The 16747-nt window shown below is 36.4% G+C and overlaps 2 protein-coding genes across 17 annotated transcripts in view; one reads left to right on the top strand and one right to left on the bottom strand.

The window, feature by feature from the left end:
- The window catches only part of LOC111260079 (cytokine-inducible SH2-containing protein), a 58777-nt gene extending 56737 nt beyond the window's left edge, over positions 1-2040 (bottom strand). For 3 of the 11 annotated variants that reach the window (XM_022832559.2, XM_022832557.2, XM_022832561.2), the window contains exons 1-2: positions 879-1518; positions 227-345 (exon numbers count right to left, since the gene is read on the bottom strand). The gene's annotated coding sequence lies outside the window, so the exon portion shown is untranslated. Of the gene's footprint in view, positions 1-226; positions 346-878 lie in introns of all 11 variants that reach the window. The other 8 variants (XM_086968133.1, XM_086968134.1, XM_022832560.2 and 5 more) reach the window with 5 other exon arrangements.
- LOC111260078 (uncharacterized) overlaps positions 1-16747 on the top strand; it is a 35364-nt gene that overhangs the window by 7835 nt on the left and 10782 nt on the right. For 2 of the 6 annotated variants that reach the window (XM_086968131.1, XM_022832555.2), the window contains exons 4-6: positions 2944-3848; positions 10163-10510; positions 12628-12747. In XM_086968131.1, the coding sequence (XP_086824257.1) occupies positions 10277-10510; positions 12628-12747 (354 nt within the window). In that variant the 5' untranslated portion in view covers positions 2944-3848; positions 10163-10276. Of the gene's footprint in view, positions 1-2943; positions 3849-4452; positions 4472-4677; positions 5095-10162; positions 10511-12627; positions 12748-16747 lie in introns of those variants that run through there. The other 4 variants (XM_086968132.1, XM_022832551.2, XM_022832554.2 and 1 more) reach the window with 4 other exon arrangements.

Here is a 16747-nt window from a genome sequence, read left to right as displayed (position 1 = left end):
ATGATCTGTTTGGTACCGTATCGGAGTATTCATCAGCAAAATTATACATAGCTGAAAATAACATTAAACAAAAGTGGTCACTGTCGCCAGTAACTAGAGATTTTTAAAGGTGAATAAAGTATTTTTTCAATTATCTTTCATCGTTCTTATGCACATTAACTACACTGCAAACACTACTCAATCAACAACCACCCCATGTACATGTCTTATCCCCCATGCGACTCACCCAACTTTCGCTGCTTTAACCAAATCAGAGCTCTAAATCCTCTTTCAACTGGACAGCCCTGAGGACAACATGGTAATGGAGAGACGATTCCAGGAATTTGGACGAGCCACACAAACCGCCTATCAGCGACGTTCGATGAGAAAAATGCTGTGTTTAAGCGAGAGGAAAGGCTTTGGAGGGGGACTAATGGGAGACGCGATTGGATGAATTGCAACGAAACGCTTCGGGTGTTGATAGTCAAATGAAGGCAGGGAGGGGTTTGTTCTTTTGTTTGGGTACATCTTTGACAAGACATCAATTTTATCGTAAACGTGCATTCGAAGGAGTCCCCAGGAACCCTTGTATAAACACTTGTAGATTTGCAACTCCTTAAGTACACGAGAAAGAACCAGCAGTATTTTTCATTACTGTGCAGTGAAATAAGAAAGACCTTTGTATTTTATTTTGGAACTCCAATGTGTCCACTTACCGAAGTAATAATATTTTATTAACTTAGCTTCTTTGGCGCCAATCCAACGTTTTGGATTGACAACCAACAACGTTTTATCCCGAAGCCTCCCTTTGGTCTAAACTATGTCAAAATCAAAGCCTTTATTATTCCCTAGGAACTACAAATATGTTCAAGCGTAAGAAGTGTTTGTCTACCACTTACGCTTAATTGTACTTTCTCATCCTGGGTATCATCTGAGCATTGATATTCAATAGTTTCGGTCGTTAGCTGGTGTTCACGGAATGCTGGCAGTGATTCCTTTGTCCGTCAATTAGTCAGTCTCTTCTTTCTTTTTTGTTACACTTGATACTTGGCCGTGTTATCCATTTGCGCGCCGCATCTTCCTCGTTCGCGCTAATCTGAATTTCACTTCCGGTTTCGGATTCACCGCTAAATGACTTTAAGGCGGCGAACAGCGTGCTGGTGCATGCACTCACTTGCCGGGTTTTCTGATCCACCGCACTTCTCCGCTGCGCTCGGCGTCGATTCCCAGAATTTAAGCCGCTCTCTGCTTGGACATTAACAACGACAGTTTGCTCACTCACCCTATCCTGCAAACATTAATTTCTAAGAACATTGCTCAGACTCAGAGACAGTGGCGCCCTCCGTGCCAAACGACAGCAACCAGTATAAGAGCGGGACGGTTTAAAACAAACTTGCGAAAAAACTAATTCATGGGAACCTTTTGGTGTAGTGCACAACACTTTTTATAAAACAAAGCATTTCCGAGAAGTTGGTCGTATCTCTGTGATGTAGTATATATAAATCAAAGAAATAAAATGAATAACGACGTGCGAAGCATTCTTGTTATGTATTGGTGGAAAGGGGAAATTAGGCCAAAACTTTTGAATGTAGGAATGAAAAGCTCCTAGGCGCATGTGAAGTTCAAGTGATACTGTTATTTACCATTTTATCTACCTCTGAGCTGTATAGTTTCTGATCGTTTTAAGCAGATCAGAGCAGAAATAAGTAAAGCAAACAACAGGGTAAACTGAGAACTTGATGATGAATGAATTCAGTGACCACCTAGTTCAAAAATTCTATTCGCTTTCCTGCCTATTGTCCCTCAGTCCTTTTTCTTTTTTAACTATTGGAGTAGCCGTTGCTGTCAGTACTGTCAATCAATACCGTGCCAAGGCTACACTTCCCATCGAGACTTCCATGCAGCATATTTAAGAACATCGATGACATGATAAAGTCGTAAAACCTTTCACAATGACAAATGGCTAGCAGTATATTGCTACATATATTCAGTTTATATTGCCTCTCTTTTTAATCCTCCTTATTTCTGGCAAAAACAAAAACGAAGGGAGTAAACGCCATAACGGCCATAATGGTATCAAAAGAACAGAATTACCATTCTTATCGACAAACACTTACCCATCAAAGTATCTAAAATGAGTGCGAAAGTAAAGCTTACACGACCAAATATTGCTCTGCATTTCAACAAAATTATAACCAAATATCAATAATTATTGATTATTTTAGCGGTGATGCTTCAGTACCTGACCACGTTTTTGAAAGAAAGCGGAAAAAGTAGCTGCCGTTAAGTTCTACCGGCGAAAATGTACAATTGAGACCCAATCACGTCTTATAGGGATTTTTTTGATGTCCGTTAACGCACTCGCATTAATATAAGTTTGCCGGAAATATCACGCCCATTTCGCGGCAACCCAGAAAGAGTCGCAATAAAAAACGCTGCCCTTAAAACTAGATGCAGCTTTGCGTCCATAATATTACTCAACGTTCTTTACTCGAAAACTTTACACTTCGGTTAGCACAAACCTGACAACAAACAAATATTTTTAAACAATAGCTGCATAAGCGAAGTAGAAGATTCTTGACGTATTACAAACAGAGAATGATGGTTGATGCCCTGCAATTAGGAACTTCGCTAAAAACACACAGGTTTTTCACGGAATACACATTTCATTTAAGAAAGCTATCTAAGGACTATAGCGCCATATTATTATATACTTAATAGATACTTATAGAACATTACAATAACAAGAATTTATAGAAGTTAATAATATAGAACCCAAAATTACATTACTAAAAATTTCTAATATGTTCAAAAGAGAACAGAATAACTTTGTTGGAGTTCTAAGCATATAGTTCATTAAGTTCAAAGTAAGGCAATTTTGAACAGCTCTTACAATTCTTAATTTCCTTTTACCAATCAAATATATTAGAATTAGTAAATTCACTTAACTTGGTTTCTTTTCAGGCAATGCTAGAGGGGTGCATAAAGAAAAAGCTTTAGTTTAAAATCACGGTAGCTATGCTATCTGAGCCACAACTGCATATCGATTTTGAGAGAGAAATGTGTAGTTTTTTTTATCTGGGCTTGGGGTATGTTGCAAATGTGTTTTTTTAGCCCTGAGAAGTTAATTTTTTTAGCAACATCTGATCAAGCCTGCATTATACAGTTGTGAGAATGTTAAAACATCATTAGAATTTTTATAGGACAAATCATGATGAAGTGGACAAGTTTGTCATTTTATCTTTTAATTATTGTAAAGGTATTTGATTTACAAATCACACAAGTAATTGTTTTTCGATTCCGAGCACCAATCATTTTACAATCTAATATTGTAAAGAAAATGCATGTTTGTCAACGTAGTTTATGTTTGCTATTTACAGTGTAGGTCACACTTAGATCAAGCATCATTTCACTCTTATCCTAGAAAGGATAAAGGCCGCTAATAGTCAGATCATAAGCTTAAAAAAGCCCGCCATGCCCGTCCATATTAGAAAAGCCTAACTAGTCGGCTTGTTGTGGACATCTAGTCGTTGATTTGCGATCGGAACGCCAGTGTGTGTGAACAGTTGTGCTCTGATGGCTTACTTATCTATTCTATAGCTGGCGCAGTCTTCAAAGGTGCGTAAGGTGTCATACGTGCGTGAACAGAAGTCATGTTGCCGTCAGTGCGTGTATATGTTTCTACAGACTGAAACTTCGAATTTGCTGCCACCAAAAATGTTGACTACATCGAATTAATAAACTGTACATTGACGATAGCTACTGCTGCTGCTGGCGCTGTGGTGATGGAAATAGTCGGGGTCACACCGGGTTGAACTTAAGAGATGTTCTACTAGAAGCTTTTTAAAGAACCCATTGGCCAACGCCTGGTATGAGTAGCTCACACCTAGAGATGTAATTAAATAAATTAAATAAAACCCATTTTTAGTGCATATTGTGTAACATGAATACGTGACAATATCAATACCTAAGGCTGCGCAGGTCTTGTCGGTTAGCAGAAATAAAGGTTTAGAATAAAACCAAAGCAAGAAGATCGTTGGATGGTTATAGGCAGCTCTTTTTTATTAGAACTTGCATCTAGCCAACTGCAATCGTCAGTGCAACCATATTGCTGGTAAAAGCTAGCCTAGAGAGAACGAGTAACCATCGAATTTAGTTCAACTTTGGTTTTTACAGTTTTTTTTTTTTAAATTGGCTAACGATTCACATTAGTTTGTGAAAACGTTCCAATTGTAGTCTGTTTTTACACGACAAAACATTAGTCCCTTCATCTTTCTACAGTTAGTAGCTGAAAAAGCTTGTAATAAATATAATATGTCGAAAAACCCGCCACGTTTAACTTTCAAACAATAATCGAGTTATTAGTTGCGTGTCTATAACGCTACCAGCATAGAGGATCAATGGAATAATTTAACGTAAACATTATTTCGCGTAAATTAACAGATGACGACGTTTAAAGATCCTTTCTATTAAACTCGCCAGCATAATGCGGGTAGGTACTTATTCAGCCAATATAAATATTTTAACGCTTTTAGTAGTAAGATGTTTACCTAAGAATTACTGAACGGGGCTAAACTGCTTGTTATAGATCATTTGGGTATTTTTGCTCTTTGTACGAAATTTGATGCCATGTGTCCTGCCTCTTTAGTGTAGACTCTAACTTGAGGTTTCAATACCATTATTATTATTACTGTAGAGTGACCATATGCATATGATATCAGTGGCTTTTTACTGTTGCACGAATTGTAGTGTATCCGATTGCAGAGCTAAGTGACAGTCGCTATACACTTTATCGATTCAACGTCAATAAATTACTATTGTGAAGAATGTAAGGACGGCGATAACGAGAACGACAGTAATGCCTAACGTATGCATATGTTCATACATCTAAACATGTATAGATGTGTATAGACACAGTCGCATCAGCCGCTGTAGCAAGCGTGTACCAGCATCACACCTGTATGGGTGCCAGATGTAAAAATGACAGTAGTTGAGTTTGAGGTCAGGCACTGACATTGCTGCTTAGAAGACTCGTTAGCAAAGAAAGTGCACTGGGATCGAGACTATGAGAAAAAGTCGCTCTTGGATACTTTGACTGGATGCCATCTAATCTAGGTACGCGTGTAAAAATGGCTTAAAGAAAAAACAAAGAACGAGTAGAAAAACGAGGTGTACTATTGGTTAGCTTTGGCAATGAGTTTTTCGTATCTTACGAATTTTTATACTGATAGACACTGCTTCAAAGTAAAGGTGCTAATTTTTGTACGAAATGAGCCATGCATTAGGCAGGTAATCACTTAGGTCTGTCTTTTTATATAATTTTAAATACTAGCTAAGCCTATGTGTCTATATACTGCCCTGACTTTTCTCTTATAAATTGTGTACTGTGGTTCGAAGGTACTTAAATGTAATACATTTTTGAAACGTAGTTTACATAATTCCTAATTGCCGTATTTTGTCAAGCGCAATGCAAAGCTAAGTAAAATAATGTGACGTGTCTTTGTCGTGGTATTGGTCTTGTGCGTTATTCGCTTCTTTATGATCGCTGGCTTCTTTTGACTAACCTGATTGTATTTTGTTATTACCTGAACAAAGAGAGTTTCAATGTATTTTACGTTTTATGTCTCTTACTGGCGTTAAGCGTTGCTTCAGACGGCTGGCTTACAATATGAAATAAAGTGAGTCTTTTTAGGCCATATTTCGAACCTAGACCACCACATGTCTTGAAGTTTTATAGGGAAGTGCGTGATCACTGCACCGTTGAGACAATCGTCTTTCGGGTCACGTAAATGTCGAAACCGTAACTAATAATTAATCACCTGTTAAAAAAAATCTTAGACTATTATACATATCTTATATTGATAAGCCAGGCTCAATTTTTATTGGTTTAACCTCGGTAACCACTTTAAGCTATAACTGATTTAAGTTTTTGCTTAATGAGATCATTGGATATTTACTGCCAATTTTAGTTATATTAAATAGCAGGGCATGATAAGACCACTTGTTTTTCCAACGTAAAAGTTTAATTCTGGCGGTTCTCATTAGCGTTACTTCATCCTTGACGAACATTTTAAATCTGCGCATGTATGAATATCAATACATTCACATTCAGCCCCCGACATCAATGTAGCAGATGAAACCTATTCAATAAAATTTAAAAAGTACCGCTCATTTTTGCGAGATAACAAAGGAACCAAGTGGTAAGACGGGTTGAAGAAGCGGATCATAATATAAATATTTGTGCACATCAATGGGACTACTGAGTGTGCAATCTACTTGTTATTATCATAGTTTACGTGAAGATTTCGAATGTCCCGGTGCATTATTGTTAATTTTCTTTGTTCGTGCTTTCATCGAAGCTATGCTGTGAGAGCCGTGCCTCTGCTTTACAGAAAGAAAGCTTGCAATGGTTTAATAACATATGAGTTGCTGATGGCGATAACCTATATTCCTCATGTATCAGATCTGGATATCAAATATACAGGAGAGGTGGACATAGATGTCCATTTTCCAGTATATTTAGGTATGTGTTGATATGAATGTAGTTCCAGGTGCCCTCTATTCAATATAGCATTCGACGTTACATTTCGACGTGAGAATCAAATTTTAACTTAATCGATTGAGTACTTATTGAATCGGAGAGACCGATAAAAAGAGAAGGCACTGCAATCGATACGGGAAAGTAGGATGCGATAGTTCTATTCGTCTAGTCATGTTAATAATTGTTGGTTACGGGAAGGATGTCCACGTCATTCCAGAGGAGTATCTTGTTTGCCCGTTCAATTTAGGGACACTTGAAGTGGTCTAGATTAGAACCCGAGGGTAGACACACCCTATTTTGCACTGGAAGGTGGCCACTTGAAACAATATCGGAAGCAAGACTCGGAGCTATTTATTTTTGGTTATGAAATGAGCGTACAACCCATAAAACCACATTAGTTTTTCTTTGATGATTACGGAAAATTCACTTGCAAAACACGTATTATCATTTGTCATATTATACGACTGCAAAATTACGATAGATTTTAAAACTTGGTTAACTCGCTAACGGTGATGATAGATTATAGGTTGCTATACAAATTATACTGTGGCGACATTGTTCGCTATCAATAAATACCCATTTTGTACTATTCTATATTTAGTGATGAAGGGGTGGTAGTATAAATCAGTTGCAAATTTTTAATAATTAGTCAAACTCGTAGGTATGATATGAAACATTGGAATCTGGTTATTATCCGTATCCTTCATATATTTATATATACAGGCTAGTACATTTAAATTGGAGAAAAGTTTGACGGGCTTATTATCGTAACGAACATGTGTTCATCCGCCATTCTTGATATTATATGAAAGCCGATTCTCTTGAGAATAAAAAAACAGACTCCTCGTGGCAGAAAATAGTACACCGTTTTTGGAATTTGGGCAAAGATCAGCTACTATTTAGTCATTCCGCGCAGGACGAACTTGCAAAGAATTTTTTTTTGTTCAAAGAAGTTCATCTACGTTATTTCCAGTAGCTTTTGAAAAATTCGAGGAAAACTTTTTACGAGGAGAACTAAAAGATACTTAGTAAGCTTTAGTTTTATATCGCTTGAAAATTCATTATTACAACTCAAACAGCATTTTTTGATACTGAAATTTGAGCTTTCTTCGAGCACTTCGTCTGTTATCAGACCAAAATAAATTTCATTGGAATTTATTAAATGTAGCCTACTTTAGCAATACGTTAACAGGTTTATAGCTATTAATAAAATGGTGTTTGTAGATCAAGGAATCGGTATTTTGAGATAGATTAGCCAGGGCTTTAGGTCTCGAATCTACGGTGTAATTGGGTGCGTCATAATAATATTCAAGAAACATGATCATAAGGAATGACACCTTTAGCATATGCAAAATAGTTCCTTGATTTAATTTTGTGTAGATATTGGATCTCCCTTACTTGCTTGCACATTGAACTTTGCGCTTTGAAGCTTCTCACCGACCGCATACTTATAATTTGTAGTATCATACCTCATCTAGTAATCCATGGCTTGTTCGAACAGATCGACGGTGACATACGCCAGGGAATCTGCGTGAAAGTAATCGAAATCGCGCAGGCTTTTACCTGATGGATATGAAAGTGGAAGGGCATATCGCTTAACTATTTTTTCCTCGATTCTGGCCGTCACTGAATCGTGGCGATAAAGCTATGCTTCATCATAGAGGAGCCACACTGTGCGCTGTCGACAGCCGCGCTACACATACATCTTGAGTTGGAGATATTTAGCAAAACCGGCTGTTTCCTTTTCAGAGAATATCCGTATTTTGTTTATAAGCTTTTATGATAATAGCAGGTCTTTCTTCCATTTGAGATCTTTAGGTATTGCCGTTTCCTTCATAACCTTTAACCTTTTTATTTCTTGAATTGACTAAACATGTAACAAACAGTCTCGCTAAGGGCCTTTTTGGTCAGTGTTTTCACTAGCCCTAAATGGGTTTCATCATCATCTCTTTATCAACAATAGAAACTAACAATTAGTGTTGACTTAGTGGGCATTATTTTTGATAATATTGTCAGTCTGTAGTTGTAAATAATCAAAATTTTGGTGCAAATATATACAAAATTCTATCTGCTAATAGTTTAAGTCATCAGTCACTTTCAGCCTGCCAAATGGTTTTGAACTGGTCCCGATTAAAGTCGGAAAATAGCGGATCTTGCGTGGATCGCGTAGTGTATGAGCAGTTTCTTGTAGCAAATGATTTGAGTAAAATTCGATAACAGAATTAATGATTTCTAGGTCGTTTGTAGGTCTAAATCGATAAAGGCTCTTGCAGTATAGACTGGTAAATTTAGTCAGAGAATCATGTTGTGAATATTGCTTGTAAAATTTTACAAGTACTATACTAACAAAAGCATCTTTTAAACTTCGTATTTTAGACGTATCCAACCTTAAATTCCAGTCTGTTGCATTCTTGTTAATATATGTATGCCGGCGTATCTGTAATCCCGCAGCCCAGCGCTGGACAGGAACTAATTCTTAATAAAAATTGTCAAAAAGCAACTTGTACTATCTGTTTTCCTCTATGTAAGCTCTGCAATGAAGGTACTGAAAATTAAAGAAAAAACGCGCGTACGATGTTCTGTAAACGGTAAAGTCTAAAATAAGCAAGCCATCGTTTCATATCACTTAAAGGTCGTATACTTAATGATAGAGTAGCATTAGAAAAAATTGTTGTGAAGCTAATCGTAAAAAGGAGTTAGATGTTGATAATATTGAGCGGCTATATTGTAAACGGATTCGCTGTCAGGGAAGAGAATGGTAATGTGTAATATAGTTTACCAATTATCCTGCCAAAAATCTATTTTTTGAGATATTTTAGGGCAAGTTCCGCTTTATTTCTCTATGGCATTTGATCTGGCAAAGGAGTATCTTACATAATGTTTTTGCTCATTTCATATCTGAAAGCCAAGTACACATCATGTGGCACCCTCCAATCATAATTTTCGGGACTAGGTATAATTTCAACATAGATACTTGATTTTATTGAACATATTACCCAGTTGATTTACTTAAGTCATACAGCGCGGCACTTAGTTGGCTCGCAGCTAAAACGGTTTAAGCCGAAGTATTAATATTAAAAGGTGACGGTACACAAAATATGAACTTATTTTCTGCTTTCATTCTTTGACCAAAAAAAGACTATCGGAGTTATGTATTTAGAAACAGAGTATATGCTATAGAAGTAATAGAGCTGCATACAAAAGCAAATAGGTTACACTATATAGAAATTACGGGTTACACGGATACCTAACTCCAGAAAAAATAATTTAACAGGTGGCCAGACAATTCGGTTTAAAGCTATTCCGAAAACATGCTAATCATTAATCTATTCCTCTTGTTTTTAATGTGTTTATAATATGTACTTTGTTACTCGTAATAAGGGCAATTGGAATTGAAAACACGAATATTTCTTCCTCCACGACAAGTAAATACACGTAATTTTCTTTAACCATAAATAAAAAACACTCATGGTAGTCTTGTAGGATTGCGGAATCATTTTTCGCAAGTGTTATAAAGACTGTCCATAGCCGATTTTCAAAATAGAGTATGTTAACACTTGCTCATCAGGTTTAATTCAGTTGCTGCTGTTGAAAAAAATTCGGCAGGTATCATCAGCCAGTAACTGTTGCCTTTATTTTTAGGAATTGCTCTTTGCGTGGACTTTGTTCAATCACACGTAGCTAGCTACGATAGTTGTTGTAAGCAGCTGTATCACCGGACGCTTACATATGCTCTCTTGCTAAAACGCAATCGAAATGCCTTTGGAGCAACGCATAATTTCACCTATACATGTCTGCCGAGGCGCCATTCCCATTGATGAGCGTGGTCAGCCTGTGGCACAAGTCGCCAACGACCTCGAATGCGTGACAAACGGGTCATTAGCAAATGTGATTCGTCAACTGTCCAGTCTCTCGAAACATGCAGATGACCTCTTCGGCGCGCTCTTTCAAGAAGCCAGTGGACTTGTTCATAGGACGAACCAGTTGCAGGTAAGCGTTTTTTTTTCGTAAAAATACCGGCATACGACTTTAATGTAATATAGAAATCAACATTCATTTTTATATCAAATTACTAGTGAAATGAATTTCGGATGGCGTTATTTGTCTTCCAGTATTAAGTTAATGTTGAATTTTTAAATTTAGTTCTTTTTTAGGACACCATATAAATTCATACCGTTACAAAACCTCGGCATAATTAATATCCATAGACTACAGTAATATAATAATAGAGATTAATTTGTATAGGCCAACCAATATCTATTTGTAAACCAGGAACAGTAATGATGTATTTTGAACATTATTACCGGTTTTTGTCTGTCGGTAATTAACTTATGCCAAATACTTTGTGTATTCCATGATGTGTTGCGGTACGGATATTACAGAAAATGTCAAAAAAGAATTACATTCATTACGACAATTTAAGACTTAGGATTTATAAATCGATTGTAAAAAGGAGATAAAATACGTAGTATAAAAATATATAATTTATTTATTATTGAATATGTGAAAAATATATATACGTTTGTCAATATATACGTTTGATTCGAACACATTGTTAGAAATATTTAATATATTTCGTAGATCCTTAAGTAGTCATAGTCTCAGCTTCGACATATTTTAAGTTACGTGACATTGTTTAAAAACCGCAATTATTTGGGCTGTTTTTTAATGATCTTTTTTGAAAATTGGAAGAATCCTTCATCCAAACTTTTTGGGAATTTTTTTTACCTATATGAATTCTTCATACTAAAATTTCACTTGCCTCTTGTAGCATTGGGAAACACATTCCTTGACTATCATTAATTTATGCAGGTTTGTTTTACAGCGGTATTGTGTTCACTTGAAAGGACGGGTAATGAGTTAGGGTAGGCGAAAGTCTTTCATTGCTTTTATTTACCCTTGTTTACGAACTAAACGAGGCATATTACATTATGCAGGGTATGCTGATATTCATAAAATACCAATGGATCGAGAGGGCAAAAACTATGTTTTCGGCGATTTAATTTTTTTGAATTGTTATTCAGATTATTTTCTTGGTCCTGGGAAAGAGATCTCATCTTATGATTTATCCAGGACATTATGATCCTCACCTCTTTATCGCTATCAACACACTTTCCCATATATGGGATCCACGTGTAAGTTAGCGTAACATTTGAAATTAGCTTATTGCATTTTTTTCTGTATGAAGTACCTGTATAAGTACACGTTGAAGTTGACACTTTATTATGTCCGACTTGATAATTTTTGTATTGAAATTCATATATAATCAACAAATATTGTCCGGTGACCTAGTCTTGGTATTTAGTTTTTATGCAGGATACATCTGATACCAACTCTAACAGTGTAAACATAGGAATTATCAAGAAATAAATGCAATCCGCTTGTTGTAAAAAGAGTTATGGAGCTGATAAATATCTGTTGGGAGAGTTGAAGAACGTGTCACAGATCACAGTGTGTGCCAAAGTAACGTACGGCAATCGATGGCATGGGAAAATTATGATAATTAATTTGAATTCGTGTAAGAAACTAGTAAGAACTTTATGGCTGTTGATGATTTGGGGCACAGGAATATTGGTCATCTCAAAAATACTATCCGGTTTTAAATTAGGTTTTAACTACTCGCCTTTAAATAGACTCATACTTATTTGCCGCGAAGTGCTAAGGTATACTTCGATATCAACGAACTAAGAGTAACCGACTTCACATACGTATGTGCGATCTATTATCCTTGCGCGCATAGTCTCTTTGATATTGCAGTATCGAGACTGACTGACCGTGTAAGGTCCGCTACGTGAATCCGAACATACATATTATAGTCTGTGTTTTTCGGCTCACGTATTTGATCTTACACGGTCAGTCAGTCCTGTAGCGTTCCTTAAGAAAATATTGTTTTATTTTTCAATTTAATGCTAAACATATATTGTCATTTCTTATCTAGCTAGCATAGTTTTTCTGCCGAAATCAGCTTGAGCTTAATCTCCTCTCAATAGGTATGCAGTACATGGCTGACCCATTATAACTGGCATGATTTTTGAAGTCATATCAACCAAGCAACATTCGAATTAAATTTTTTATTTTTGTTACACGTATGTTATACATTGTTCCAGCAACGGGTAGAGCGTTTGGCGGTCCGAGTAACAAAGTTGGATTCCACAGTGGAGGAAGTTTCTCTACAGGACATTACACAACGTAAAGCCTTTAAATCCACTATCCAGTATGACCAGCAGGTATGTATATTGCAACGGAAATGGCTAATTATTTTTTAATAATTATTGTGCTCGAATAAGTATCTAGGCAGAAATCCGGACGCTGGACCTATTTACCAAGCAATTGTTCTGAGTAGTTAAGATAGCACTCTTAGTAATTAAATAGTTGGAAAATAAAAACGTTTGTAAACAGAAGTGAACATAATCGGTTCACAGCGTGTAGAATGGAGTTAGTTATTTCTATAAATTGTGCTATTCCGTGCATCTTGAACAGATTTATTTGGATTAAGACAATCTTATATGAGATTTGAATTTGAAGCGTACTCGAACTACGTTCTAAGTAAGCTTTTTACGCGCGGTAGTTCCCAGGAAACCGTAAAAATTTGGATGAAAATGATTTATTGTTTTTTTTGGTTATGTTTATATGCATCGGAGTGCAGCAGTGCTAGATATTCTCTTCTGCTTCTACCGTCTTGGTTGCAATTAGTAAGGTTACTGGTGTAACGTCTCTGCTCTCAAATTTTAGGAACATATGTGAGATGTGCGTTAGAGACCGGAACTTGACACAAACATCAGTGTTACAATTTTATATCAAATTTTCTTATCGTATTTTTAATTATTACTATAAGGGTTGCCGATTATAAGACGAAGATATGATCTCAACAAATTTCTATTTTATACTATCATAATATCTTCGTATTTTTTTAAGAAAGTAGAAATTGTCCGCTCAGTCCACCCTGACTGCTCAGTAGAATTAAGATAATAGTGTACCCACACCAGTGCGCATATTCAGGTACTTAAGCTCATTTTGTAAAACTATGAGTTAAAAACGATGAGGGATTAGTGGCAAACCCGAATAGATGAGCGACTCAAGCTTTCATCCTTATAAAATGTATATATTGGTATTGGAGCTGAGTTGTGTCCTACTTGCTTTGCGCTTTTTGCTATTTGATCATATGATATCTTCCAAAGGGCCAGTAACTTGCATTGCTAGTTCCGCTTCAATCAGCTTTTTCCTTGCGGTGAATTCTTTGATTAATCGAAAATAACGCTTGGCCATCTGACGATTCGAGATTTCTTTGTTGTAACTTCCATTCTACATTTATAGTTATCGTGTCTGTTTTGTTTTCAGTTTTCATTCCATTGACGACTAAAATTAACAGCCAGGCTAGCATACGTTTGTAAGTGTGCTTCGTTCGGTAATACGAGCTCTATTTGTGCAGCCACTTTGTCTGTTGACGTTCGGAAGGCACTTCCAGTAAAGAGGGCTGTTAGTAACGAGACTCAATTAGAGATAGTGATTGAATGGATTAATGTCATGAAGATCGCACCAAGCAGCGCGTACTAATAATGGTCAGATGTATATTCTACAGATTTGTATAAATTACTTGCAGATGGTAATAACTAAGTAGGTCATAAAGATTAAGTGAGCCACTAACATAGCATTCATTATTGCGTTCACGATTGCGAGAAGGCTTCCAGTTGTATGTAGTTATTTTGAAATGGTGAGTTATACTGCGCTACGAAATTTTAACGTTTCTTAATGCCTAAGGAGCAATCGCACAAGCACATTTTAAGCTGCTGAGTACGGTGACTTAAATATTATCTATTATTTGTAACTCTATCCAGTATTTCATTCTAACTCTCTTAGATAATAACACAAATCTTTTTGCAATTGGATTGATGAAAACGTATAAAACACTGAAATGATCGTGTTTGAATTGAACGAATAAACCACCGAGCTATGTATGGCTATACCCATACAGAATCAATTGGGGAGTTGCTAGTTACAGTCGGATCAGTATATGCACTAAGAGCACGGGAAAGAATCACACCGTATTCAATATCTGCCTTTGAATGCCTATTTATTAGCAACAACTGCAATAGATTCGTCTAACGAATTTACGTTGCCCGAAGACGTAGGTTTTGCAGAATTGTCTTTTCTTTTGAAAAATTGCAGAAGTTCCGGCGCGATAGAAATCAAAGAGACTTCTTTGTCCTCATAAAGACAGGAACCCTGTGCTCGCAAATCAATGTAGCAATCAATAAATCAGCGTTGATCGTGATAGATTTATTGTGTAACACCTTAAATACATATATTTTGTGCTTATTTATCCCTTACCGGCAGTTCAAATGTCTCAAAAGAAGGTGTGAAACAGTGAATTGGACAGTATGTGTCACTCTGAAAGAATAAATGTCATGTCGGGCAATTTCAATTTATCACGAACAAATTGGGACTCACGGTGCTGCGCGCTACTAGCATATAAGCTCATGAATACACGCGGCGTTTGGTTAGCCTGTAATCTGGTAACCCTTCCTGCGCGTGCTTACTGGAAGTACGACTTTAGTGCCGTTCCACTTTAATGTACTGAGATTTCCAATCTGACTGACTGGAAGATATGCATACGTACATGCTACATGTGTAAAGACGAGAAGATGAACCGTACCCGAGATTACTATATTTTATTGAATTTAATTTTAGTTCACTACCAAATTTCTCGTTTGCACTTCTCTTTTCTAATCAATAGTAAGTAGTATATGCACTGTTCATCTTTTTTAAATATGGAATCAATCATGGTTATTCAAATTCATAAAATGCGGTAACAGGCCGTTTAAAGAGTGTAGAGTATAAATGCGGACACTTCTGTGTTAGCATGGTTTAATTTTTTTGTTAAAGTATAGGGGCATCGTTTCCGTCCATATAGTGTATTGGAAATATATGGTATGGTTACTCTGAAATCGTTTTATGCATCACAACAAATTTTGAATTACAACCCCATTTTCCCTAGCTAACATCAGTTTAATATCACACGTTAACAGAGCGAATGCTGATAAAACGTTAGTCGCTCGTTTATTTTTGCTGTGTTCAGTGCGTGAATAAATATGTGGTGTGCACGTACTCTTACAATACTGCAAATAGCAACGGTTACCACAGATGACCAGCTACAGTACTGGATCTTAATTCTAGTAACGATCTAAAGCGACTTGGGCTATTGCTTCTTTATCCTTTTGCATACTCTTAAATAAATTTGCAACCTTTAATGGACGGCAGGGTAGTCCATGGAAAAGTATAATCATTACCGGCATAATTAAGCATTACCGCTCCTTTAAACTAATGTTTGTTTGCATTAATATTTACCTTTTTATTTTTCATCTTCAATTAAATTACTATCATTTTAACTTTATTCTATAAATTAGTCTAATTGAGCGTCTCAATATTTTATCTGAACCGAGCCTGAGTAATGAATATCTTTTAAAATGATTTGTTTTTTCTAGGCTGATAGGATCCAGAATTTGACGCAAAGTGAGGGGCTGACATTTTAAAAGAAACAAGCTTTTCTGATTTGTGGTAATCTTCTTTCGACCCGAAGTCTAATTCGCGCAAATACTAGATATTCCTGCTTAAAAAATTTCCAAAACGACCTATTATTCGCAGAAATTTCCGATGTTTCCACCAAATAATCGGCGTTTTATCAGTGAAGAATTTCGGGATGTTTTTCATTACTAATAGAGTTGTTTTGCAGCGACAACCAAATAAAGAATCGGCTGGCAAATTGCCCTAGTTTGATCTGTGTCCATTGTGACTGTCGACAGAGTAAGGATAGTTAACGATGGTGCGTTGGTACCCAATATTTTACGTCGGGTTTTTTTACCACGCTGACCACTTGTTCGTAAAAGGTGCTTTTTCAGTAACAAAATGCTTACTCGTGTCTTCCCTAGTCGGTTCGATTTGAACGTCTTTGTTTTTTTTGCGTACTGAAATACTAATTTGAGTTCCTTCAAAGCCTTTTCAAGTGTTGTGCTGTTATCAGAGGATATTTTAGATGCTGAAAAGAACCCATTAAGAAATCCTCTTAATGCAAGCATAAATTCGTAACCTCAGGGTCTGGAGCTAAATTTAAGTAAATCGCTTTTGGGAAAGTATAGGTACATAGAAGAATGTAAGTTTCGCGTTCAATGTTGTTATCGTTTCTTATGTAAACCAGTCTAGTAAAATTTACACCTGCATAAGCAAATAGGG

Source organism: Varroa jacobsoni, unplaced genomic scaffold (genome assembly GCF_002532875.2).
Source record: "Varroa jacobsoni isolate VJ856 unplaced genomic scaffold, vjacob_1.0 scaffold_397, whole genome shotgun sequence".
In the NCBI taxonomy this organism is placed as follows: domain Eukaryota; kingdom Metazoa; phylum Arthropoda; class Arachnida; order Mesostigmata; family Varroidae; genus Varroa; species Varroa jacobsoni.
Note: the sequence above shows the minus strand (reverse complement) of the source record. Positions and strands in the feature narration are given on the sequence as shown.